Source organism: Eleginops maclovinus, chromosome 20, assembly GCF_036324505.1.
Source record: "Eleginops maclovinus isolate JMC-PN-2008 ecotype Puerto Natales chromosome 20, JC_Emac_rtc_rv5, whole genome shotgun sequence".
Classification (NCBI taxonomy): Eukaryota; Metazoa; Chordata; class Actinopteri; order Perciformes; family Eleginopidae; genus Eleginops; species Eleginops maclovinus.
Window position 1 is genome coordinate 30,766,940 of NC_086368.1, and position 24,363 is coordinate 30,791,302.

The 24,363-nt window shown below is 45.6% G+C and overlaps 4 protein-coding genes across 6 annotated transcripts; 3 read left to right on the top strand and 1 right to left on the bottom strand.

Annotated features, from left to right (window-relative positions):
* Positions 1 to 1,400: 1,400 nt before the first annotated feature.
* Positions 1,401 to 7,220, bottom strand: mkrn2 (makorin, ring finger protein, 2). Its single transcript, XM_063910973.1, has 10 exons — positions 6,900 to 7,220; positions 6,009 to 6,137; positions 5,808 to 5,929; positions 5,577 to 5,699; positions 5,317 to 5,492; positions 5,004 to 5,069; positions 4,658 to 4,806; positions 4,220 to 4,330; positions 2,641 to 2,785; positions 1,401 to 2,084 (listed from the first exon to the last, which is right to left on the bottom strand). Exons 1-10 carry the CDS (start codon positions 6,923 to 6,925, stop codon positions 1,938 to 1,940), a joined length of 1,194 nt encoding a protein of 397 aa, XP_063767043.1. The 5' UTR covers positions 6,926 to 7,220; the 3' UTR covers positions 1,401 to 1,937.
* LOC134882953 (MKRN2 opposite strand protein-like) lies at positions 7,009 to 9,907 on the top strand. 3 transcript variants are annotated; one of them, XM_063910991.1, is made up of 6 exons: positions 7,079 to 7,095; positions 7,437 to 7,635; positions 8,165 to 8,370; positions 8,531 to 8,580; positions 8,705 to 8,873; positions 8,975 to 9,907. In XM_063910991.1, exons 3-6 carry the CDS (start codon positions 8,168 to 8,170, stop codon positions 9,207 to 9,209), a joined length of 657 nt encoding a protein of 218 aa, XP_063767061.1. In that variant the 5' UTR covers positions 7,079 to 7,095; positions 7,437 to 7,635; positions 8,165 to 8,167; the 3' UTR covers positions 9,210 to 9,907. The 3 variants fall into 3 exon arrangements, with proteins under 3 accessions (XP_063767058.1, XP_063767059.1, XP_063767061.1); XM_063910988.1 differs by having other exon boundaries at positions 7,009 to 7,556; XM_063910989.1 differs by having other exon boundaries at positions 7,013 to 7,635.
* A 388-nt stretch (positions 9,908 to 10,295) lies between these two features.
* On the top strand, positions 10,296 to 13,815 carry tsen2 (TSEN2 tRNA splicing endonuclease subunit). The gene is made up of 12 exons (XM_063910977.1): positions 10,296 to 10,528; positions 11,070 to 11,235; positions 11,318 to 11,384; positions 11,467 to 11,506; positions 11,743 to 11,974; positions 12,056 to 12,130; positions 12,225 to 12,275; positions 12,460 to 12,604; positions 12,681 to 12,717; positions 12,820 to 12,931; positions 13,082 to 13,171; positions 13,276 to 13,815. Exons 2-12 carry the CDS (start codon positions 11,071 to 11,073, stop codon positions 13,333 to 13,335), a joined length of 1,074 nt encoding a protein of 357 aa, XP_063767047.1. The 5' UTR covers positions 10,296 to 10,528; position 11,070; the 3' UTR covers positions 13,336 to 13,815.
* A 1,381-nt stretch (positions 13,816 to 15,196) lies between these two features.
* LOC134882937 (RNA-binding protein 39-like) lies at positions 15,197 to 23,363 on the top strand. The gene is given in 16 exon segments (XM_063910971.1): positions 15,197 to 15,355; positions 17,593 to 17,644; positions 19,117 to 19,166; positions 19,247 to 19,414; positions 19,500 to 19,553; positions 19,642 to 19,759; positions 19,975 to 20,013; positions 20,015 to 20,128; positions 20,505 to 20,651; positions 20,756 to 20,821; positions 21,224 to 21,362; positions 21,462 to 21,521; positions 21,641 to 21,764; positions 22,247 to 22,352; positions 22,443 to 22,521; positions 22,929 to 23,363. Coding segments are annotated over 15 exon segments (1,419 nt in total). The 5' UTR covers positions 15,197 to 15,355; position 17,593; the 3' UTR covers positions 23,033 to 23,363.
* The last annotated feature ends 1,000 nt before the right edge of the window (positions 23,364 to 24,363 follow it).

Here is a 24,363-nt window from a genome sequence, read left to right on the forward strand (position 1 = left end):
GACACCCTGCAGTAACCCGGAGACATCAGCTGCTCTGAACTGACCCTTTAATCCGCTGTTCAGTCAGAGGCTGGAGCTTCACTGAGGGTCTTTATCCTTCTGAGGGGGGGAGACTATGGCTCCACCCTCCTAAGGTATATCCGTGGGTTTTCTGCGGCCAATCTTTACCGGTCCAAACAACGAACAGAGGGAGTGACTGAGAACCATGGCGTTGAGGTCGTGCGTGAGTTTGAGTTGCAGTTCAGCGATGGGGCGGAGAGAGAAGCGAGAGAAGCCATTCGGTCCGTTGTGGCAACGCTGCCGAATATCCAGAAGTTAAAGCCGGAGCAAAAACAGTGTTTGAGTTTTATTGGAGGCCATGATGTTGTGGCCCTCCTCCCCACGGGGTTCGGGAAAAGTTAGATTTTCCAGCTCGTTCCGTTAGTGGTGAAGGAGGATACGTCCCGACCAAACGTTAGCGATTGGTTATGGCAGATCCAGAGTGGCACTGGGCAGATCCAATAGTGTTAAACTTCTACAGAGTGCCCGCCTTCAGGAGAGCCCAGACTCTCTGTACAAATGAAATGTAGTACGAGAGTCTGGTAGGACCAGGCTAGGAGGAGACTGCAGCTCCTACACCTTTTCCAGGCCCTCTGTCTCTTTGCAAACTTCAGATTTTTTCTCCAGATTTCGACTTTTTAGAATTTCCAAATATTTCCTCAGAATTCAGACTTTTTCCCCCAAAAATGCTTTTTTTTCAATTGTCAACTTTTAAAAGTCTCGCTATTTTCCCACCATTCTAAGTCCTTCTTCATGAGGTTCAGTTCATCTTCATTTAAAAATCCACACTTTTTGTTCTTTTCATTTTATTTTCAAACTTCAGATATTTTTCTCTAAATTCTGACTTCTTCCCCATTTTTTCTAAATGTCTGATTATTTTTCTAAATTTTAACTTATTTCTTAAAATATCTGAGTTTTCCACATTTCTAAAAAAAATTCTAAAGGTCGACTTTTGAATTTCATTAAACATTATAGAGGACCTCACGGACCCCCTGCAGTACTCCAGTGTACCCGTAGGGGGGCTGCTTGTTCAGTTGGGGGCGTGTTGAAGCCATTTTGGAAACTTCCCTGAAAGTGAAATATTGTGATTTTTTTTATGCTGATCTTTTTTCGGGCTGCGATGTTTTTATTCTAATTATCGATTATTACACTAATAGGGACCCAACCTGTAGGCGCGGTTTTGGCCCTTTAATTCAGGACAGGTGAACAGGTGTTGATTAAGAGAGGAAGGAGAAACGTCTTTCAACCCGGGACCATTCTCTAATCTCTCAAATCTGAGTTTTTCTCGAAATTCAGCTTTTTTTCAAAAATTCTTGTTTCTAAAACATTTCGATTATTTCAGAAAATCATTGAATTCTGGCTTTTTTTCTGAAGACGTCAAAAATCTGACTTTATTCTGAAAACCCTGAATTCACACTTTTGCCACGGTGGCACAAGTTTACCTTCCCTTTAAAGACACTACACACCATCGTCTTTAAAGGCTGTTGTGTTGTGATGTATGATCGAATGTCCAGAAATGTTTAGGACTTTAAAACGTATTTTTAATAATGCAGATGAGAGGAATACACACATGGTATTTAATGTTGGTACGGTCCCAGAGTTTCAGGCTATAACACACGCGTTATTACTGTGGAGGAGATCTACGTTGATTGCTTTCAGAGTTTTAATAAAGAGTTTCTGAGAAAGAACAAACTGGATTTATTATTTACACAATAAATAAAAACGGCTCCTCAGACTCATCGTTCAGCATTTATCTTTACCCTGATTTATTTCCCAAGAATCCATGTTTTCAGTGTGTTACGGGGGGGGGTGGGGGTCCTTATAGTGTTACGATGGGGTCGTCCTCAGTGTGTTACGGGTGGGGAGGGTCCTCAGTGTGTTACGGGTGGGGAGGGTCCTCAGTGTGTTACAGAGGGAGGGGGTTCCTCGGACTCCCTTCCTGGCCCAGACATCTGCATGAACAGGTCCCTCAGCTCGGAGATGTCGGGGGGGTCTCGCTGCTCGCGCTCCTCGATGAAGTCCCACAGACGGACGCTGTTCATGAACTGATAGACAGACAGACTTTAGAAACTACAAATCCCAGCAGCTGCAGGACTACAAACAGGGGCGGGAGGGTTCCTGTATAAATGTGATCAGTAACGCATAATAGCACTACGCAGACTCTATCCATCCCATAATAGCACTACGCAGACTCTATCCGTCCCATAATAACACTACGCAGACTCTATCCGTCCCATAATAGCACTACGCAGACTCTATCCATCCCATAATAGCACTACGCAGACTCTATCCATCCCATAATAGCACTACGCAGACTCTATCCATCCCATAATAGCACTACACTACGCAGACTCTATCATCCCATAATAGCACTACGCAGACTCTATCCATCCCATAATAGCACTACGCAGACTCTATCCATCCCATAATAACACTACGCAGACTCTATCCATCCCATAATAGCACTACGCAGACTCTATCCATCCCATAATAGCACTACGCAGACTCTATCCATCCCATAATAGCACTATGCATTAAAGGGCCACGCTCGAGAAACTCCAAATCCCAGCAGCTGAAGGACTACAACTGAGTTTCACTGACCCGCACGCTGCCCTCGGAGCCCAGCTGTTTGCGGGGTCGGTCCGGCTCGGCCCGGGTGCCGTCGGGGAAGGCATGCAGGTACAGACACTTCCCCCCGAAGGGACAGCACCCCCGACCCTGGTCGAAGTACTTACAGGACTTCTTACTACAGACAGGAAACAGTATTATTACTGACAGCATCATGAGCACCTCTGTTACTGACACAAACAATAACAAACAACAGTCACAACAATAACAAACAACAATAACAAACAACAGTCATAACGATAACAAACTAACGATAACAAACAACAGTCATAACGATAACAAACAACAATAACAAACAACAGTCATAACAATAACAAACAACAGTCATAACGATAACAAACAACAGTCATAACGATAACAAACAACAGTCATAACGATAACAAACAACAATAACAAACAACAGTCATAACGATAACAAACAACAGTCATAACGATAACAAACAACAGTCATAACGATAACAAACAACAGTCATAACGATAACAAACAACAATAACAAACAACAGTCATAACGATAACAAACAACAGTCATAACGATAACAAACAACAATAACAAACAACAGTCATAACGATAACAAACAACAATAACAAACAACAGTCATAACGATAACAAACAACAGTCATAACGATAATAAACAACGATAACAAACAACAGTCATAACGATAACAAACAACAATAACAAACAACAGTCATAACGATAATAAACAACAATAACAAACAACAGTCATAACGATAATAAACAACGATAACAAACAACAGTCATAACGATAACAAACAACAATAACAAACAACAGTCATAACGATAATAAACAACGATAACAAACAACAGTCATAACGATAACAAACAACAATAACAAACAACAGTCATAACGATAATAAACAACAATAACAAACAACAGTCATAACGATAACAAACAACAGTCATAACGATAACAAACAACAATAACAAACAACAGTCATAACGATAACTAACAACAATAACAAACACCGATAACAAACAACAATAACAAACAACAATAACAAACAACAGTCATAACGATAACAAACAACAATAACAAACAACAGTCATAACGATAACAAACAACGATAATAAACAACAATAACAAACAACAGTCATAACGATAACAAACAACGATAATAAACAACAGTCATAACGATAACAAACAACAATAACAAACAACAGTCATAACGATAACAAACAGTCATAACGATAACAAACAACGATAACAAACAACAATAACAAACAGTCATAACGATAACAAACAACGATAATAAACAACAATAACAAACAGTCATAACGATAACTAACAACAATAACAAACACCGATAACAAACAACAATAACAAACAACGATAACAAACAACAGTCATAACGATAACAAACAACAATAACAAACAACAGTCATAACGATAATAAACAACGATAATAAACAACGATAATAAACAACGATAATAAACAACGATAATAAACAACAGTCATAACGAAGATGATAAATCATAATGTTTGTTTATGGTCATGCCAATAAAGTTATTTGAATTGAATGACACACTCACCTGACTCCAGACTTAAAGAGCTCGATCAGGTGATCCTTCTCCTCCTGATCCTCCACCCAGAACACAGAGGGGATCACAAACTCCGAGACCACACGGCACTCAGGACACGACCTGACAGACAGACACGGAGAGACACAGACAGACAGACAGACAGACAGACAGCGAGACAGACAGACAGACAGACAGACAGACAGACAGACAGACAGACAGACAGACAGACAGACAGACAGACAGACAGACAGACAGACAGACAGACAGACAGACAGACAGACAGACAGACAGACAGGGAGCGAGACAGGGAGAGAAACAAATGACATCAAAACACAAACAACAACGTGACGTCAGAGCTCCGTAAAAACAAAGCTATCTCTGCCGTCTGACGCTCCATTTGACACCCTCTTCATCTTTGAGTGTATCTATATTTATGAGTCCTCTCACTTGATGATGCTGTTGCTGAAGCTGCGGGTGCAGCGCCACTGACGGATGCAGCTCAGACAGAAAGTGTGGCAGCAGGACGACAGGATGCCAAACCTCCGCTCACACGGGTTCAGCTTCTGCACCACCAGCTCCATGCAGATGGAGCACACCTGCACCACAACACGGTTAATGTTAACATCAATAATCATCAGGGTATCAATCAGCAGGATGAAGAGCCAATCAGATCAGTCAGCGGGATGAAGAGCCAATCAGATCAGTCAGCAGGATGAAGAGCCAATCAGATCAGTCAGCAGGATGAAGAGCCAATCAGATCAGTCAGTAATATAAAGAACAGGAAGTAGAGAACCTTGTCCTGACTCAGCTGGGCTGCAAACGCCTTCTCCATGTCAGCCTCAAAGTTCAGCAGACATACCTGCAGACAGACAGGTGAGAGACAGGCAGACAGGTGAGAGACAGACAGACAGACAGACAGACAGACAGACAGACAGGTGAGAGACAGACAGACAGACAGACAGATAGATAGGTGAGAGACAGACAGACAGGTAAGAGACAGGCAGACAGGTAAGAGATAGGAAAACAGGTGAGAGATAGGCACAGGTGAGAGACAGACAGACAGGTAGACAGGTGACAGTATATTGATGGTTGGGGAGCGTGCACACCTTCTCGTGCGCTCTCCTCTGCTCGGGGTCGTGGGGGTGCAGCACCTGCAGCCTGCACACCTCACACAGGTCGCCATGCAGGTACGTGCAGCTGTCTCCATAGTAACAGTGTCCCGCGGCGGCGTAGGGACACAGCTGGCGGGGGTCGTGGTAAGCCCCGCCCACTGGGGGGATGGCTGCAAGAGAGCACAGATGAGCATTAAAAACAAAACACCTCACAGACAGCCAGCAGCCAATCAGGAGCCAGGATATCCTCTCACCTGGTTCCTCGGCTGAAGCCTCCAGACCCGTCCTGATGGCTGCCACATACGAGTGGGGGGGTGCTGTTACCTCTGACCCCCCTCTGTCTGCTGGACCCCCATACATACTGTCTACAGCCAGCACTGAGAGACAGACAGGTGGAGAGACAGGATTAACAACTGTAGGTATGCTGCTGGGGGGGGGGGGGGGGTCTATATGGTAATAGTGATGAATATATAAGGGGGTGTTACCTCTGTCTCTGAGCACCAGTGGCTTCCTTCCCACTCCGACTGAAGCCCCGCCCCCAGCTCCTCCCACACCTGGTGGCTCCTCTGGAGCCCCTCCCACTCTGGACGATTTGATGTGGTCATACCTGCAAACAGAAAGTGATGACGTCACGTATGAACAGATCTCCAGCTGCACAGGATGGATGCATGATGGGTGGACGGTACCTGCAGCGCTCCCCGTAGGCGCAGACCCCCCTCTGGTAGAACTTGCAGATGGTGGAGGGTTTGCTGGTGTTGGGGTCATGGGAGAACAGGCAGCGGCTGCCCTCTCTGCACACGCCATGCAGGAAATACCTGAACACAGGAAGTGACATCAGCAACTTTGATCACCAGCTTTCTAACAAAACAAAGCCAGGCTGTACAACCACCACGCCCCCCCCCCAACACAGACTGGAATACCCCTGATAATATAAAATATTTCACGTTTATTACCAAGGATTTCTGATTCTGGTTCATTCAACACTGAGGCCTTTTGTGCAGAAAACAGGAGGCAGGGTGTTTAGAAACGTGTCAAATCGTTGGGCTTTTTAAACTTTTGTCATCAAGAAAAGCAAAAAAGACATTTTCAGAAAGAGACATTTGTTGTATTACATTTTGCTAAAATCACATTATTAATTCTGAAGGCAGAATTGTATATAAACATGTCTTTGTCATTATAAGATAACCAATACTGGAAAGCATCCCATAATGTGTGAGCTACAGAGCAGGAAAAGAAAAGATGGTTTGATTTTTGGATTTCTGAATTACAGAAGGAGCATTTATTGAAATCTTCTCATTCATGATATTAAAATGGACTTCTTTTTTAGCTGTGAAGGGTCAGAAGAGAACCGAGGACTAGTTTAGTTGTACCTTAAGGTTTAAAGGTTTGAATGGTTTTTCACAAGAGGCAAAAATCACAATTATATATAAAACTCAACCTTCAGACAGAACACGAGCTAACGGCTAAAAACAGTAGCACTAGGCTAATAGACAGACAGACAGACGGGTGAGAGAGAGACAGAAAGACATACAGACGTATAGGCGGAAAGGGGAGAGACACACAGGTGCCAGGCTCACCTGCAGGTCACCTGTTTGGTGCTCATCTTCCTCCTCGCTCTTAGCTTCGGATGCTAACGGCTGCAGCGGTGTTGCGCTCTAACTGGTCCGACTGACCTTCCTCCTCCTTTTGGTTTAATGACGGCCGGCCTTAACGGTCCCGGTGCTTCACCGCCTCCTGCTGTACCGGAGTGTGGAGCAGCGATCGGGGGAAAGCGTAAGGCTTTATTTGTATCCTCGTCAAAACTAATAGGTTCTTGAGATTGAACAACCCCCTCCCCATATTGTTTGTTCAGTGTGTCTCTGTTTGTCTTCATGTCCGATCACCTGTTTCCTCTAAACCACATTCACATGGTCCCGATGTTTCCAGATCAGGGTTTCATTTAATCCTGTTAGTTTGTTAGTCAGACATGTGTTTAGTTAGTGAGTCTTTATTCAGACATGTGTTTAGTTAGTGAGTCTTTATTCAGACATGTGTTTAGTTAGTGAGTCTTTATTCAGACATGTGTTTAGTTAGTGAGTCTTTATTCAGACATGTGTTTTATCTTTCTCTCTGAGTCTTTTCCGTGACGACGACGACTCAGTCCTAAGGTCACCTGCTCAGACCGAGGCTGCTGCAACCTGATAGGCCGAGGGGCCGCCATGATGTCATCTGATAGGCTGTCACCGAGCGACCAGGTGAGACAGGAACACACAGACGAGAGGAGCGGAGGAGAAGAAAGGAGACAGGAGTCACAGGAGAAGCTTTAAAGTCTCTGTGAGTTACAGAATCAACTTTAAAATACTGTTACTGGTTTTTAAAGCCCTCAATGGTCTTGGCTTTCTATGGGACTTGCTTTTTAACCTACGAGCCCTCTGGTCCCTCAAGTCTTCTGGACTTTTAATCACAACCAAAGTGAAAACAAAGAGGGGTCTGTGTGGTATTACAGCAGACCTGGGGGCGGCAGACAGCATTGGTGTATTGTGTTTATTCTTATTTTTATTCAAATCTTTTTTCTTTTTTTTCGAATTTCATTCATTTTTTCCTTGTTCTTTACTCATTTTATTTAGTGAATATTGTATTAGTGCTATTCCTATTTCATTCCCGTTGTATTCTTATTTTATTCTTATTTGGTCTTTATTTATTTTGTGTGTGTGTTGGTATTAAGTTGTCTTTATAAACCCTTTAAGTGTTACTCTTACTGGTTATCATGGAAGGGGGAGATGGGTGGTCCATGTGTTTGTGAAGCACAGAGTCACCTGTGTGTTGGAACAGTGTGATATAATTCAAGTGTGGTCTGCTGAAGGAGATGGACCCGCCTGTGGTCCGTCTGGCTCACTGTCAGAAGCAGATCTTCTGTCTCTCGGTGCCGGGGGAGTGTCCGAGCTGTGGGGAGGATCTGAGGGGGAGCCGCCTACAGGAGGCGCCGGTCAGCCTGCCCTCACCTTTCAGCAACGCTCACAAAACCTCCTGCTGCCTCCTGGTGGCTCCTGCTCACAACAACACCAGCAGGTATACACACAGGTACACACACCGGCACACACACACAGGTATTACTGTGTCCAACCTGTGTGTGTGTGTGTGTGTGTGTGTGTGTGTGTGTGTGTGTGTGTGTGTGTGTGTGTGTGTGTGTGTGTGTGTGTGTGTGTGTATGTGTGTGTTTACTCCTCAGAGAGTTCGATGGGACGTCAGATCTACACACTGGCATCTCAAACACTGCAGGTAAGACCCAGGGTCAGAGGTCAGCCAACACCTGCTATACCGCTCTCAGTAACACTGTGTGTGTGTGTGTGTGTGTGTGTGTGTGTGTGTGTGTGTGTGTGTGTGTGTGTGTGTGTGTGTGTAGGAGTTGTATATAACTATACTTGTGCAGGAGTGGTCAGAGATCACAGTGGGTGGGAGCGCTGTGTCAGCGTTCCTCTGGTCCGGCCCGACATGTTCCACCTGCTGAACCAGTGGGACCAGTACCTGCAGAATCACTCTGAGGGGCCCAGCTGGGACCCCGCCTGGCACAGGTACGGGACCACCTCAACTGTCTCTCTCCTGTCTCTCTCTCTCCTGTCTGTCTCACCTGTCTGTTTCTCCCCTGTCTCTGTCTCACCTGTCTGTCTCTCAGGTTTGACGAGGAGCACCATAACTGCCTGTCTTTCTGCCTGAGCTTTGTGAACAGTGTTCTGGCTGCAGAGGGTCGGGTCGCTCTGAGCAGAGAGACCTTCACTCAGAACTTCATCCTGCCCCGAGTCCAACGGGTTCAAAAGTACTGCTTCCTGTACAAACACCTGCAGACACACCAATACTACCTGGTGGACAGACAAGAGGACAGGCAGGAGGACAGAAAGGAGGACATATAGGTGGAGATATAGGAGGACATATTCACGTCATGTAGCCCCGCCCCTTTATAAACTGAGTTTACCAGAGGTGATCCTCAGCTGCTCTGAGGGGATGGTTTCACAGCATCCTCTGGGAGAGACTGCAGGAGGACATGAGACAGTAAATCTGATCTGAGGACGTGTTTAATAACGCTGTAGAGTCTGGAGGTGCAGATGCTCTGATGAGGAGCTACGAGAAGAACACATTTTAAGATTTTGGCAAAAGTCAAAATGTTCAGATTTTCAGAAAAACTAACATTTGAAGATTGTGGGAAAAAAGCTAAAATGTTTGATAAAGGGTTTCTCTGTCAGGTCAAGGATGATAACGCTGGTGACGCTGTGCGAAGTAAGAGCAGTTACACTTTAAACGGAACTACCAACACATAAAACCGCAGTGTGGAAGAGCCCCAGAGAAACATGAGGTGAATAGTGTGACGAACAGGAGGACATTTAGGATACGTGACTGATTTTGTATTCACTAATAATATGTTGGATTCATATCACTGGGTTTAAATATGTAAGAGTATTCATGTAAAGGTTTCATATGTTGTGTTTACCATGTATATACTGTATATGTATTTCGTTGTTGATGTAAATGCTGCTTCAGTTTTAAACTGAGAATAAGAATAAAGTCAAAATCACTTTGGATTAAATGGTATTAAACATATGGCTTTCATCAACTTGGTTTGTCTTGTTCCCAGATATTACAGAAACCTTCTGAAGTCAAAACATTTTCCATTTCCTAATAAATCAGCTTATTCACTATCTTAAAATCTAAAAACCTACTTTAATGCTGGTACTTATTTTACTGATTTGATCTTTCTTAACATATACTTTACTGATCCCAAACTGGGAAATATTTTCGTCACAGCATGTTAAAACAAGGCATTGCACATGATGTGAAAATACTAAGAGTAGAACATTAACAAATAGGAAGTACAAACATCTCAAAATAGAAACAAAACATTACTTTATTGGGTCTGAAGGGATTCAGAATGTGAACCTTGAGTCTGATCCTCCGGAACAGCAGGGGGCGGTAATACACCTTTAAGCTGGTAACATCCTCCACAAGAAGAAGAAGAGGAACTGACAGAGGAAACCCGCAGTTCCAGTCGGACACGTCCTGTGTAACTCCGCGGCGGCCCCAGCAAAACACGCCGACGAGAGGTTTGATGAATGAAACATGAGCTAACAGTTAGCATCTTCTCTGTCCAGCAGCAAAGTAACTGAGATCTCAAGTACTGTGTTTAAGTACACGTCTGAGGTACTTCTGTTTACTTCAACCCCACTACAACTGAGAGGTAAATGGTGTACTTCTACTCCTCTACATGTATTTAATCCCTGTAGTTGCTAGGCAGATCTGGATTAATGAAGGTAAATATAATCCCTTAAATCAGACTGTAGTTCCCCTGCAGTAAATCCAGCAGCTACCCTGCAGTATACAAATTCAAAGTAGCTGCACCTTTACCAGCTCTGAGAACACTTTAATGATCAATCATTATAAAACATATCAGAGATATTATTCTGAAATGGACCAATCAGACAATGACTACTTTTACTGTCGCTACTTTAAGTACATTTAGAGGAGAGTACTTTCTACTTTCACTGGAGGAACATTTAGAATACTTTACTGTGACAGAGTATTCCTACACTCTGGTACTTCTACTTTACTCAAGTACAAGACCTGAGTACTTCTACTTTACTCAAGTACAAGATCTGAGTACTTCTACTTTACTCAAGTACAAGATCTGAGTACTTCTACTTTACTCAAGTACAAGATCTGAGTACTTCTACTTTACTCAAGTACAAGACCTGAGTAACCCCCCCCACCCCCCCTCACAGCATGCAGGCGGAGTTCCGGGCTCCACGGCGGCGCCCCCGTGTTCACGAGGAGTACGAGGCTCCGCTGCCGGTGAGCCCGGAGGAGAGGAGTGAGTACCGGGCAGAGCTCCTCAACCAGCAGCTGTTGGTCTGTGACCCGGAGCACATCAAGAAGATCCACAACCAGGTCTGAGCTGAGCCCGTTAACCGGCTCTTGATGAATCCACTCCATGGTCAGTTGTTCCGCTTCACGCTCTTCTTTGCCTCAGGGTTTTTTCGGGAAAGGCATCCTCTCCAGAGCCAGGCCAGACTACAGCATCTCTGACCAATGGCAGCGTGAGTTTACAGCATGACATCATCATTAGTGCGGTCCAATCAGAGCTGTTCTGTCGTCAGCTGATCTCTGTTTCTGTTGCAGAACACCAAGGTTTGCTTCTACCTGTCGTCTCAAAGTCCAGGTGAGTAATCACTTCCTGCCAGTTAACACGATGACATCACATCCTGTCCGTTAACACGATGACATCACATCCTGTCTGTTAACATGACTTCACATCCTGTCGGTTAACATGACATCACATCCTGTCCGATAACACAATGACATCACATCCTGTCTGTGCACACGATGACATCACATCCTGTCTGTCCATATGTCAATGTTATAAGTCATAAAACCCTAACCCCCCTCCCCCTGCAGGTATGATGAGCTCCTCAGGTGGGCGGGTGCTTCTCTCTCTGCTCAGGGATTGGATGAAGCAGCTGTCAGTCAGACCCTACTGAGTGTCTCTCAGCCGGTAGAGATGGAGGATGTGAGAAGAGAGCAGCACTTCAGGCTGGTTCAACAAGACTCTGGATCTGAATCAGATCCTGGTCCCGATCCTGGTCCTGATCTGGGTCCTGGTTTTGTCCTGGTGGTCTTTGACCGAGGGGTGAGTCTTCAGGCTTTTCTGTGCAGCAACTGTGTGACCAGTTTCAGAGAAGTGAAGTGCGTTGTTTGAAATGTTTGTCAGGTGTGCGAGGGGCTCAGGGAGGTGCGGCGGACCCCCCTCTCTCTCACGGAGTACCTGCAGCTCAGTCTGGAGGAGGTAACACTCGCAATTATTCAAACATAATAAAGAATAGATAAACAAAAAGCTACACTACCTCTTCACCTGTCTTCCTGTCTGTCTTCACCTGCAGGCCTTCTTCCTGGTCTACAGTCTGGGCTGCCTGTCTGTCTACCTGCACCAGGTAACTGTCGGTCAGCCTGGCTGTTCTATTTAGGCAGCAGTCTCACCGTACTTGGCCTGTAGCATGTAGCATTAAGGCATGTAACATGTGGATTTAAAGGAAAAAACAAAAAACTATTTTGCTAAATTAAACTTGTGGTGTTTATTTAATGTCAAATTTCATGTCCTCTCCTGTGATTGGTCAGGAGCCCCTGTCAATCATCCAGCTGTGGAGGAAGTTCCGCTCCCTGCGGCCGGACTTCATCAGCTCCTTCGCAGCCTATCAGCACTTCCGGAGCAAGGGGTGGGTCCCTAAAGAAGGGGGCGGGGCCAAGTACGGCGTAGACCTCAGTAAGACACACAAACAAACAAACAAGATAAAAATAAGGTCCCAATTTATATGATTTACTCTGCCATGTGTTTACAGTGTTGTACAGGAAAGGACCTCCTTTCTACCATGCCAGGTAACACACACACACACACACACACACACACACACACACACACACACACACACACACATTTTAAAAGAGTCAAGATTGAAAAGATGGTAATTTTTCCTGTAGTTTCTCAGTGGTGATTGAGCGGGTTGATGGTGCCTTCATGGGCTCGGCGTTGCGTCCGTTTTCGTGGCGTTCTCTCGCAGCTCTCAGCAGGATCACAGCAAACGTCTCCAAGGTAAGGGGTTCTCTCCGGGGGAACGGGGGTCTTACTTATTTATCCTCCTGACTGTGTCCTCTACTTTTGCTTTAACAATCTAAGTTTGTGGGACGATTAAAGGGATTCTCTTCAGATGAGGTTTTTAGATCCCTGTGTTTTGTTTTCCAGGAGTTGATGCTGTGTTACATCATTTATCCTGCCGGCCTATCAGAAGCCGAGCTGGACTCACCTGTCTGTCTGAGCAGACTCAGTGTTCAGGTACATTTTAATCCACAGAAACGTCATGGTCTGCATGAAGCCTGTGTTTTATTCCTTACACAATGTTTTTGTGTTGGGTTAATAAAGTTTGACTCTGTCAACAGGAAGTGATCGTCAGCAGGTGGGTGTCCTCCAAGGAGCGAGCGGAGCAGGAAGACATCTGATTGGATTACGCAAGGTGATGTCACAGTGTGATGTCACAAAGGGACTAATGACATCAGCCAGAAGAGGCTTAAATTTATTTTGACCTTTTTTAACTTTTTTATTTAAGTGTCATAAACATGATGACTTTGAAAGATGAGTGTCCCTGAACGCAGCACGAGTCCTTGCAAGGAGTCACATAAACCCGAGAGTAGGAGAGTCCCTGAATGCACCATGAGTCGTCAGAAGGAGTTACATACCAGCAAAGGTGTGAGTGTCCCTGAATGCAGCATGAAAACCACATTGAGTCACAGAAAACAAAGAGTGAGTGTGTCCATGAACGCATCATAAGTCCTCAGGAGTCAAGACCAGCCAAAGGTATGAGTCCCTGAACGCAGCACGAGGCTTGAGCTTCATCCTGAATAAAGGCTGTTTCCGGTCCTTCGTGTACCGCGCTGCTGCTGCATATTGTGCAACATTCATTAATAAATCAAAGATCTGCATCTGTGTGTTTCTCTTTTACATTTTGGTCAACAGTTAAGTGCGTATTCCTACTTTAATATGATTCATAATCTTATATAGTTTGAGGGAGTTTTGACCTGGATTTTTCTAGAGCTCTTCATGGTGTCTTCACATGGCAGTGGCAAAAGATATTACTGCGCGGCGAAAAATAGTCTCGTCTTTTAACAAGAACTTCAGAAGTTTGTAAAGCTATCGGTTTCACTCTGTTCCATTCTGACTCCTACAGGGGTGACTTTACACAATAATGGTACATACATAGGTTTAGAAAGGTATACATTTGTTTAATTTTGGTAAATATTGTCTATGGAAGGAAATATACTAGAATAAAAACATTATTTAAGCAAACATACCGATAGAAATGATACAAATGTAAATACATAATATGTGATAAGAGCAGATGTGGACCCACTTTTAATTTCTTAAACAGTTTTGCCGGATAGTGTCTTTACTGGAGATACGTGTAGAGCGGGGGAGACAGAGGGGAGGGCATTTACAGTTAAAAGTATAAAGTGGAAACTCTGCACAGATCTTAAAGGAATACTCCGGAGTAGATTCACCCTAGGTTAATTTGAACCGTGACATCCAGCCAAGTAGCGCACCCGAAGTTTTTCCAATCTTGTCCGAACATCAGCCGAGTTACGGAGTTCTCCCGAATAGTTTAGTACACGCGCTAACGGAACCTCGACCTATCTCCAAAATTACAACACTACAATCACCTGTTATGGGCTATTCCCAGATCAAGGAAGTGACGTCGACGCAGCTTTAGCAGATTAGAAGCTATTCGGCTTGTGTTGATACTAATACACTCCTGGACTATGTACAAACTTCGAAATGCATCGTTTTGTGAGTACAGACCACATTTATACTACTGCAGAAGTTTGGTGTCATAACAGGTGATTGTAGTGTGGTAATTTTGGAGATAGGTCGAGGTTCCGTTAGCGCGTGTACTAAGCTATTCGGGAGAACTCCGTAACTCGGCTGATGTTCGGACAAGGTTGGAAAAACTTCGGGTGCGCTACTTGGCTGGATGTCACGGTTCAAATTAACCTAGGGTGAATCTACTCCGGAGTATTCCTTTAAAGTCAGGCTAACGTCGGTCCTGCAGTAAAATAAACCACCTCTTAAATAAGAGACAGGTGTTTACGGAAGACAGGAAAGCTTGGCTGTGATTGGCTGTTTTTGAATGAAGAAAAGTATTTACACCAAATACAAATCTACAAAAGAAACTAACACATTTATGAATATAACACAGTATATGAGAAGCTGTTGTATATTTTATTTTAAAGTGGTGGGCTGGGCAAATTTTAAGAGAAGTTAAAGATGGTCTAATGTTTGAATTCCGGACACGGAGGATTCCTGAAGTCTCATCGCTTCTGTGTTATGATCTCGCCACGGGAAGTATCGCGAGAACCGCTTAGAGCGCCATTTAAAACACGTTAAGTCGTCGTGAGGGCAGCGACTGAGACCCGTTAACCGGACTGAGCGACAGACTGTCCGTCGGTGACCCTACCCCCCACCCAGGTAAGTCACCGGGGATCTGCTTGGAGACACCCGGGAAACAGCTCTTCAGGTGTGGCTTCGAAGCTCCGAGATCTCAGCCTCGTGTGCAGCAGCTAGCGGTTAGAGCTAAGTGGCTAACAGCTAATCTCTGGAGAAGAATAAAAAGAAAAGAAATACTCAGATTAAAGTTTAATACTCAGTCCGAGTAACCTGGGTGTACCCACAATATGTGCTGTTCTGCTACCAGAGGGGGGAGAAGGACTCCGACCTGGTACTCGGTAAAAGTACAAGTCCTCAGTTATTGTAGTAAGATAAAGTAGAAGTACTCAGATCTTGTACTTGAGTAAAGTAGAAGTACTCAGATCTTGTACTTGAGTAAAAGTAGAAGTACTCAGATCTTGTACTTCAGTAAAAGTAGAAGTACTCAGGTATTGTACTTGAGTAAAGTAGAAGTACTCAGGTATTGTACTTGAGTAAAGTAGAAGTACTCAGGTATTGTACTTGAGTAAAGTAGAAGTACTCAGGTCTTGTACTTGAGTAAAAGTAGAAGTACCCAGATCTTGTACTTGAGTAAAGTAGAAGTACTCAGATATTGTACTTGAGTAAAAGTAGAAGTACTCAGATCTTGTACTTGAGTAAAAGTAGAAGTACCCAGATCTTGTACTTCAGTAAAAGTAGAAGTACTCAGGTCTTGTACTTGAGTAAAGTAGAAGTACTCAGATCTTGTACTTGAGTAAAAGTAGAAGTACCCAGATCTTGTACTTCAGTAAAAGTAGAAGTACCCAGATCTTGTACTTGAGTAAAGTAGAAGTACTCAGGTCTTGTACTTGAGTAAAGTAGAAGTACTCAGGTCTTGTACTTGAGTAAAAGTAGAAGTACCCAGATCTTGTACTTCAGTAAAAGTAGAAGTACTCAGGTATTGTACTTGAGTAAAGTAGAAGTACTCAGATCTTGTACTTCAGTAAAAGTAGAAGTACTCAGGTATTGTACTTGAGTAAAGTAGAAGTACTCAGGTCTTGTACTTCAGTAAAAGTAGAAGTACTCAGGTCTTGTACTTCAGTAAAAGTAGAAGTACTCAGGTATTGTACTTGAGTAAAAGTAGAAGTACTCAGGTCTTGTACTTCAGTAAAAGTAGAAGTACTCAGGTATTGTACTTGAGTAAAAGTAGAAGTACTCAGGTCTTGTACTTCAGTAAAAGTAGAAGTACTCAGGTCTTGTACTTCAGTAAAAGTAGAAGTACTCAGGTATTGTACTTGAGTAAAAGTAGAAGTACTCAGGTCTTGTACTTGAGTAAAAGTAGAAGTACTCAGATCTTGTACTTGAGTAAAAGTAGAAGTACTCAGGTATTGTACTTGAGTAAAGTAGAAGTACTCAGATCTTGTACTTGAGTAAAAGTAGAAGTACTCAGGTCTTGTACTTGAGTAAAGTAGAAGTACTCAGGTCTTGTACTTGAGTAAAGTAGAAGTACTCGAGAGTAGGAATACTCTGTCACGGTAAAGATGGTGTACAGCAGAACTTGTAGTTTATACTTTGAGTTTTTCTCACAGCTGCTTCAGTTGGGGTCCGTTTGAATGACTTTTATTCTGCTGCTGAATATCTTAATCTATAACGTTTATATTTTGTATTTAATAATCTAAACCAACAAGTGGAGTGAAAAGTACAATATTGGTTTCTAAAATGTAGTCGAAGTAAACCGTATCGTCAACTAGGAAAACCCACGTAAAATACCAGAACCTCACAGTTGTACTGTAAATGTACTTTGTTACAACCCACCTCTGAATAAAACGACCCATTGAAGTGTAGTTGACTTAAGTCAGAGCAAACAGAACTCCCAGTATGTTCTGTTGAAGTCCCTTACTGTTTGTGTTTGTTGTTGTTTATCTTTAATAATGCTGTCCGGGCCTCTAAGATACTGCTGTGTAACACAACTCAGGGTCAGTGGGGGGGGGGGGTCTGATGTGGTGAAGGAATGCATGAAATAACTGCTGCATGTAAACCATATTATTGTGCAAACTTTGCGTACAACAAACACAAGCACTTTTGCAAATGTAAACAAATCTTCCCTGAATCTGCAGAGTGCACTCTTATATTCTCCCCTGGGGACTCGTTTCACTGTCGCACCGATCGAGCGTCCTCTGCCACTTTTTCAGTGGTATTGCTGTGTATGAAATATTGATATCAGACAGTATAAAGTTCAGGGTGTTGGGTATGAGACAGTTCACCGGCCTGCTCACAGTGTGTGTTCTGTGTGTGTGCAGCATGGCGGAGGAGCTGGACGTGGAGGCGCTGCTGGAGGCTCCGTACAAGAAGGTGAGATCTGAGGGTGCATGTTTCCCTGACTGACCGATAAGAGTGTTCTGCATCCGGTCAGGGACTGCAGATCCCCTTACCCGTCCCACAGCGGAGGGACGGGTAAGAGAGTCAAAGATCACTTAGAATTACAGAAGAAGCAAACGAACATGAAGAGCACAGTTAGAGTAGAAACTACTCAGTTTAAAAAGTACCAGCACCAGGTGTGAGGTAGCAGCCAGGTGGGAATGTATCTGTAACACAACAGGGGTGTTACAGGTTGGACCTTCACTCCACAAGGAGCCGTCATATGCCGCTTTTCCACCAACCCGGAGTCGGAGCCGATAAAGTTCTGGTTCTTTCGTGTTTCCACCACAGCGGCGCCGGCTTTAAGCGCCAAAAAAACAGATCTTTCTGGCCCCACTCGGCTGACCGGCAGGGTCCAAGATCCAATACGAACCAATACGTCACGCTAACTTCGGAGGGGGGAGACTAACCTGAGTTTACAGTTCATGGAGTACAGCGAGTACAAGTTGTAACAGCAGTATCTCTGAGCACAGGGACTACAGCGCGACCACACACTGATACACACACACTTTATAAAGTCCGGCAGCACTAACCGGGTCAGTGTGGTGCTTTTTATTCACCGGACTTTAATCACTGTTCCGTTAGTGAGCATTGGGAAGAGCAGGCAGACGTTCTCCTGTGTATTATTGCAGCTATGGGATGGAATCAGTACATGGGCTACACAGGCTGCCATCACAAGCAAAACCATAAGGAAAACTACGCCGGTAAAATGAGTAGAAAACGGCTTCTGCCACAACAGGATGTCAGAGCAGTGAAGGTAGTCAGAGGAGCTGTGCTGACATCACCTGTGTAAAGCCAGAGACACTTTCAGAACAGCGCTGTGAAGAAACAGCGTCAGTTCAGACTGAACACAGTCACTGATGGGGGGAGGGGGGGGGGGGGTATGCATCAGCTGCTGGTGTGACAGACAGACAGTGAACATGAATCAGTCATCAGAGGGCACACAAACGATGACGCAATGACGCAGCTTCATTTGAGCTCCTCTCGGCCTCTGAGCCGTGGAAACACAAGGGGTGCTACAGGCTGGAACCAGAGAAGCAAAGGACCGGATCTTGAACCGGATCCGGTTTGGTGGAAAAGGGACATTAGAGCGCCTTCTGGTCATCATAAAGGATCTCTACACTTTTTAGTAGTGTTGCTGATTATAAGATATAAAACATTAGTTTAGTAAGAAAGTCAACGGTTTGATCCACGAGAACTACGCAGTATCTCAAGATGAAAGGTTTTATCGCTACAGGTCAGATATGGCAGTGAAAACCTTTGGTCTAAAATGTGACACACTGACGGCTGCATGACGGCCTCAGGGGCGCCAACACACTCCACAGGGGTCCGTTAATAGCAGCAGTTCGGCTAGGTGATGTTAGCGTCTTCTTCCATGTCCTCATGCTGTTTTCTGTCAACCCTAGGAGGACTCCAGGAACCAGAGCCCCAACGGTGAAGAGGACCGCCCCAAGAGGTACACTGTCTGTCTGTCTGTCTGTCTGTCTGTCTGTCTGTGTAAGGCCGTGCTCTGATTGGACGCTGTGTGTCCAACAGGAAGAAGCGCAGCCGGGACAGGAAGCGCAGCCGCAGCCGGGACAGGAAACGCAGCCGGAGTCGAGAGCGCAAACGCAGCCGCAGCAGAGAGAAGAGAAGAAGCCGCAGCCGAGAGCGCCGCTGCAGCCGAGAGAGGGGGGGCCGCTACAGAGAACACCACCAGCAGCAGTGAGCACCTGCACACACACCTGAACACACACACCCCTACACACGCATGCCTTCAGTCACATGATCATTTGTGTGTGTTTTCTAGACGCCGACAGTCCAAGAGTAAGAGTCCCGTCAGGAAGGAGAAGAGTCCAATCAGGTGAGTTCATATTATATGTCCATGTGATTAATGTGCACCGGTCTCCAGGTGTGTGACTGTGTGTGTGTGTGTGTGTGTGTGTGTGTAGGCAGCCCTCAGACAGCCTCTCTCCAGAGGAGCGGGACATCCGGACGGTGTTCTGCATGCAGCTGGCGGCCCGGATCCGGCCTCGGGACCTGGAGGACTTCTTCTCTGCGGTGGGGAAGGTGAGCTGCTGCACGTCTGTCTCACCCCTCCCTCACTGTGACGGGCAGGAGGAGATCTCAACGACTTATGAACCACGGCTGAGATGACCTGCTGCCTGTTCATTACGTGGAGGTCTGGCATCTTAACGACATCTGGATTCACACACACACTCTCTCGCTCTCTCTTTTTCTCTCTCTCCCCCCCCCCCCCCCCCCCCCCCCCCCCCCCACTCCAGGTCCGAGACGTCAGGATGATCTCTGACAGGAACTCGCGCTAAGTCCAAGGGCATCGCCTACATTGAGTTTGTGGAGGCAAGCTCCGTCCCTTTGGCCATCGGGCTGACGGGGCAAAGGCTGCTAGGGGTTCCCATCATCGTGCAGGCCTCACAGGTACACACACACACACACACACACACACACACACACTCTCACACACACACACACACACTCACACACACACACTCACACACTGTTTAACAAGGTGGTAGAATGGAAAGATGGAGATGTTTGGTTTGCTGTGTATTTATTATATGGATTAGTTGAATAAAAAGAGACTGTGTGTGTGTGTGTGTGTGTGTGTGTGTGTGTGTGTGTGTGTGTGTGTGTGTGTGTGTGTGTGTGTGTGTGTGTGTGTGTGTGTGTGTGTGTGTGTGTGTGTGTGTGTGTGTGTGTGTGTGTGTGTGTGTGTGTGTGTGTGTGTGTGTGTGTGTGTGTGTGTGTGTGTGTGTGTGTGTGTGTGTGTGTGTGTGTGTGTGTGTGTGTGTAGGCGGAGAAGAACCGTGCGGCGGCGGCGGCGGCAGCAGCTAGCAGCCTGCAGAGGGCCGCAGCAGGACCTGCCCGGCTGTTCGTCGGCTCTCTGCACTGTAACATCACAGAGGACATGCTGAGGGCCATCTTTGAGCCATTTGGACGGGTCAGACTCACACACACACACACACACACACACACACACACAGAAAGACCTACACACAGACAGCTCACCTGCTTCCTCTTGTCTCTGGCTTTCCTCCTTCACAGATTGAGAGCATCCAGCTGATGATGGACAGTGAGACAGGTCGCTCCAAAGGCAACGGCTTCATCACTGTGAGTACCTGTCTGTCTCACCTGCCTGTCTCTCTCTCACCTGCCCCTCTCTCACCTCTCAGTCACCTGCCTCTCTCTGACCTGTCTCTCTCCCCTGCCTCTCAGTCACCTGCCTCTCTCTCACCTGCCTCTCCCTCACCTGCCTCTCTCTCACCTGCCTCTCTCTCACCTGCCTCTCCCTCACCTGCCTCTCACCTGCCTCTCTCACCTGCCTCTCTCTCACCTGCCTCTCTCTCACCTGCCTCTCTCTCACCTGCCTCTCTCTCACCTGCCTCTCTCACCTGCTCTCTCTCACCTGCCTCTCTCACCTGCCTCTCTCTCACCTGCCTCTCTCTCACCTGCCTCTCTCTCACCTGCCTCTCTCACCTGCTTCTCTCTCACCTGCCTCTCTCACCTGTTTAGTTCCTTGGGGCAGAGTGTGCTCAGAAGGCGGTGGATCAGCTCGATGGTTTTGAGTTGGCGGGTCGCCCGATGAAGGTGAGCCATGTGACCGAGCGGAGCGATAGCGACGACCTGCAGCTGATGGCGCGACTCGCAGAGGGTGAGACAGGTGCACAAACAACACCTGTACCTGTATATACACCAATGTTGTTACTGGTGTTTACTGTGTGTGTGTGTGTGTGTGTGTGTGTGTGTGCAGGTCAGCACGCTCTGCAGATGAGCGGAGCGTTCGCTATCGGCGCCATGGCTGCTGTGACAGGTGTGTTTCTCATTATCAATCATTTTAAATAAAGTTTTGAGAGGAAGTGACAAACCTTAAAGGAGATTTAAAATGCTCTTGAATGAAAAGATGTGAATAAAGTTTCTGATTCGTTGCAGCCGCCATGAACCCTCTCAACATGAATCCTCTCAACATGAACCCTCTCAACATGAACCCTCTGCTTCCTGCTCAGCCGCTCGCCACGCACTGCTTCCAGCTGTCACACATGTTCAACAGCTGCAGGTACACGCATGTTCATATTACTGTACTTAAGGTGAAGTTATAATAAGCTGGGCCAGCTGTTGACATGCTAACTCCTGTGTGTTTCAGTGAGGACAGGGCTAGCTGTTAGTGAGCTGACAGGACTAGCTGTTAGCATGCTAACTCCTGTGTGTTTCAGTGAGGACAGGCTAGCTGTTAGTGAGCTGACAGGACTAGCTGTTAGCATGCTAACTCCTGTGTGTTTCAGTGAGGACAGGGCTAGCTGTTAGCATGCTAACTCCTGTGTGTTTCAGTGAGGACAGGGCTAGCTGTTAGCATGCTAACTCCTGTGTGTTTCAGTGAGGACAGGGCTAGCTGTTAGCATGCTAACTCCTGTGTGTTTCAGTGAGGACAGGGCTAGCTGTTAGCATGCTAACTCCTGTGTGTTTCAGTGAGGACAGGGCTAGCTGTTAGTGAGCTGACAGGGCTAGCTGTTAGTATGCTAACTCCTCTGTGTGTTTCAGTGGAGCGACTCCGGGCTGGGAGACAGACATCCAGCATGATGTCATCGAGGAGTGCCGCAAACATGGAGGAGTCGTACATATCTACATCGACAAGAAGTCTGCTGAGGTAAACTGACCTCTGACCTGTCAGTCCTCTGACCTCCTGTCAGTCCTCTGACCTCCTCTGTCAGTCCTCTGACCTCTGCTTGTTTTCCAGGGAAATGTTTATGTGAAGTGTCCGACAGTCCAGGCAGCGATGGCCGCCGTCAACTCTCTGCACGGCAGATACTTTGCAGGTGAGACTTCCTGTCACATGACGCTTGAGGCGAAGAGTTAGATTATAGAGAATATTGTAAAGGAACTACATCGCGGTCACATGACTTCACGTCTCCACCGCTAAGCTAAAGGCGGCTAATGTTGGGCGTGATGACGTTAAGTCGTCTCATTCAGACACTTGTTAGCACCCTCCGTTTTTAAACCCCTCAGTGGTGTATTTACTGACATGCTTTAAGTCGTAGAACAGGACTTTAAAATCTCTTCTGCTTGTGTTAACCTCTGACCTTATTTCAAACAAAATTACATTCAGAGAACCATTGACCTCCAGACCAGAGGACAGGAAATGCTGAGTCATATCAGGGTTCCCACAGCTCTGTATTTGTGTGTGTTTGATGTGTGGTTGTGTGTGTGTGTGTGTGTTTTTCAGGTCAGCTGATCACTGCATCCTTCGTCCCGCTCTGTGCGTACCATCAGCTGTTTCCGGAGTCGGTCAACGCCACGCAGCTGCTTGCCCCGCCCCCCCGCCGCTGACTCTGCTCTCTAATTGGACTGTTTTATAACCCCCTCTCCTATTGGTGGACACGGGGACGCTGTTTGTTTATTTACTTCCTGTTACTTCTCATTAGCATATGTGGGCGTGGCCACTCAGCGCATGTTCCAATGATTGAGCTCTGTGAGCTGCGGCTGTGATGATCAGCTGATTATTTAAATGTTTTCTAATCAACCATTTCATTTTGTAAAATCCTTTATTAAACTTTATTTTGAAGTCACAGCCGCTGTGTCCTTCTTCCTGAGAATACTGCGTCCTGATTGGCTGTATTTTATTCTGCTCAGTGAGAAGAATTAAAAAGTTTACACAGAAGCAGGATTTCATGAGTCGGTTTTTTGCTGACTCAAAATAATAAGTTAATTCATTTTTGATATAACTGGCCTCCTTTTTTCTGGGAGATGAAAACGTCTTGTTCTCGAGTGAGGGACAAATGGAGCCTGAGATAGGCCGGAGAATCGGAGTGGCGGGAGCGGCACTGCAGTCCCTTAACCGCACCGTTGTGAGGCGCCAGCTGAGGTGGTTCGGGCACCTGGTAAGGATGCCACCTGGGAGGGGTAGGCACGTCCGGCTGGGAGACGTCAGGGCAGACCCAGAACCAGGTGGAAGGATTACATCTCTACGCCGGCCGGGGATCCCCCAGTCAGAGCTGGTTGATGTGGGAATGGGAAGTGTGGGGCCCTCTGGAACTGATTCCTCCGCGGATGGAAGAAGGATGGCTTTAAAACGTCTTAAATCTGACTCAAACTGCAGGGACGCTGAAGGGCTGTTTTCTCACAATCATAATAATTACATTTGAATAAAAACTATGAAATGACTGAAGAATGAAAACAAGTTGTTTTTATTGATATTTTAACTGGAAACCAATAACTAAATATTACAGAATAATGTGCAAAAAACTACATAAACAGCAAACATGTTAATAAGAGGCCGAGCTGCTTGTCATGTTGATTTTTGACAATACATAAAAACCATTTTCCTGCAGAAATGTCTTTAACGCCTGGATCCAGCCTCTCCAGTCACACAGAGCATAATGTAGAAAACAGCATGACGGTAATATGCAGTACAGACTCCTCCAGTATTTAGTAATATGTAGTACAGACTCCTCCAGTATTTAGTAATATGCAGTACAGACTCCTCCGGTATTTAGTAATATGCAGTACAGACTCCTCCAGTATTTAGTAATATGCAGTACAGACTCCTCCAGTATTTAGTAATATGCAGTACAGACTCCTCCAGTATTTAGTAATATGCAGTACAGACTCCTCCAGTATTTAGTAATATGCAGTACAGACTCCTCCAGTATTTAGTAATA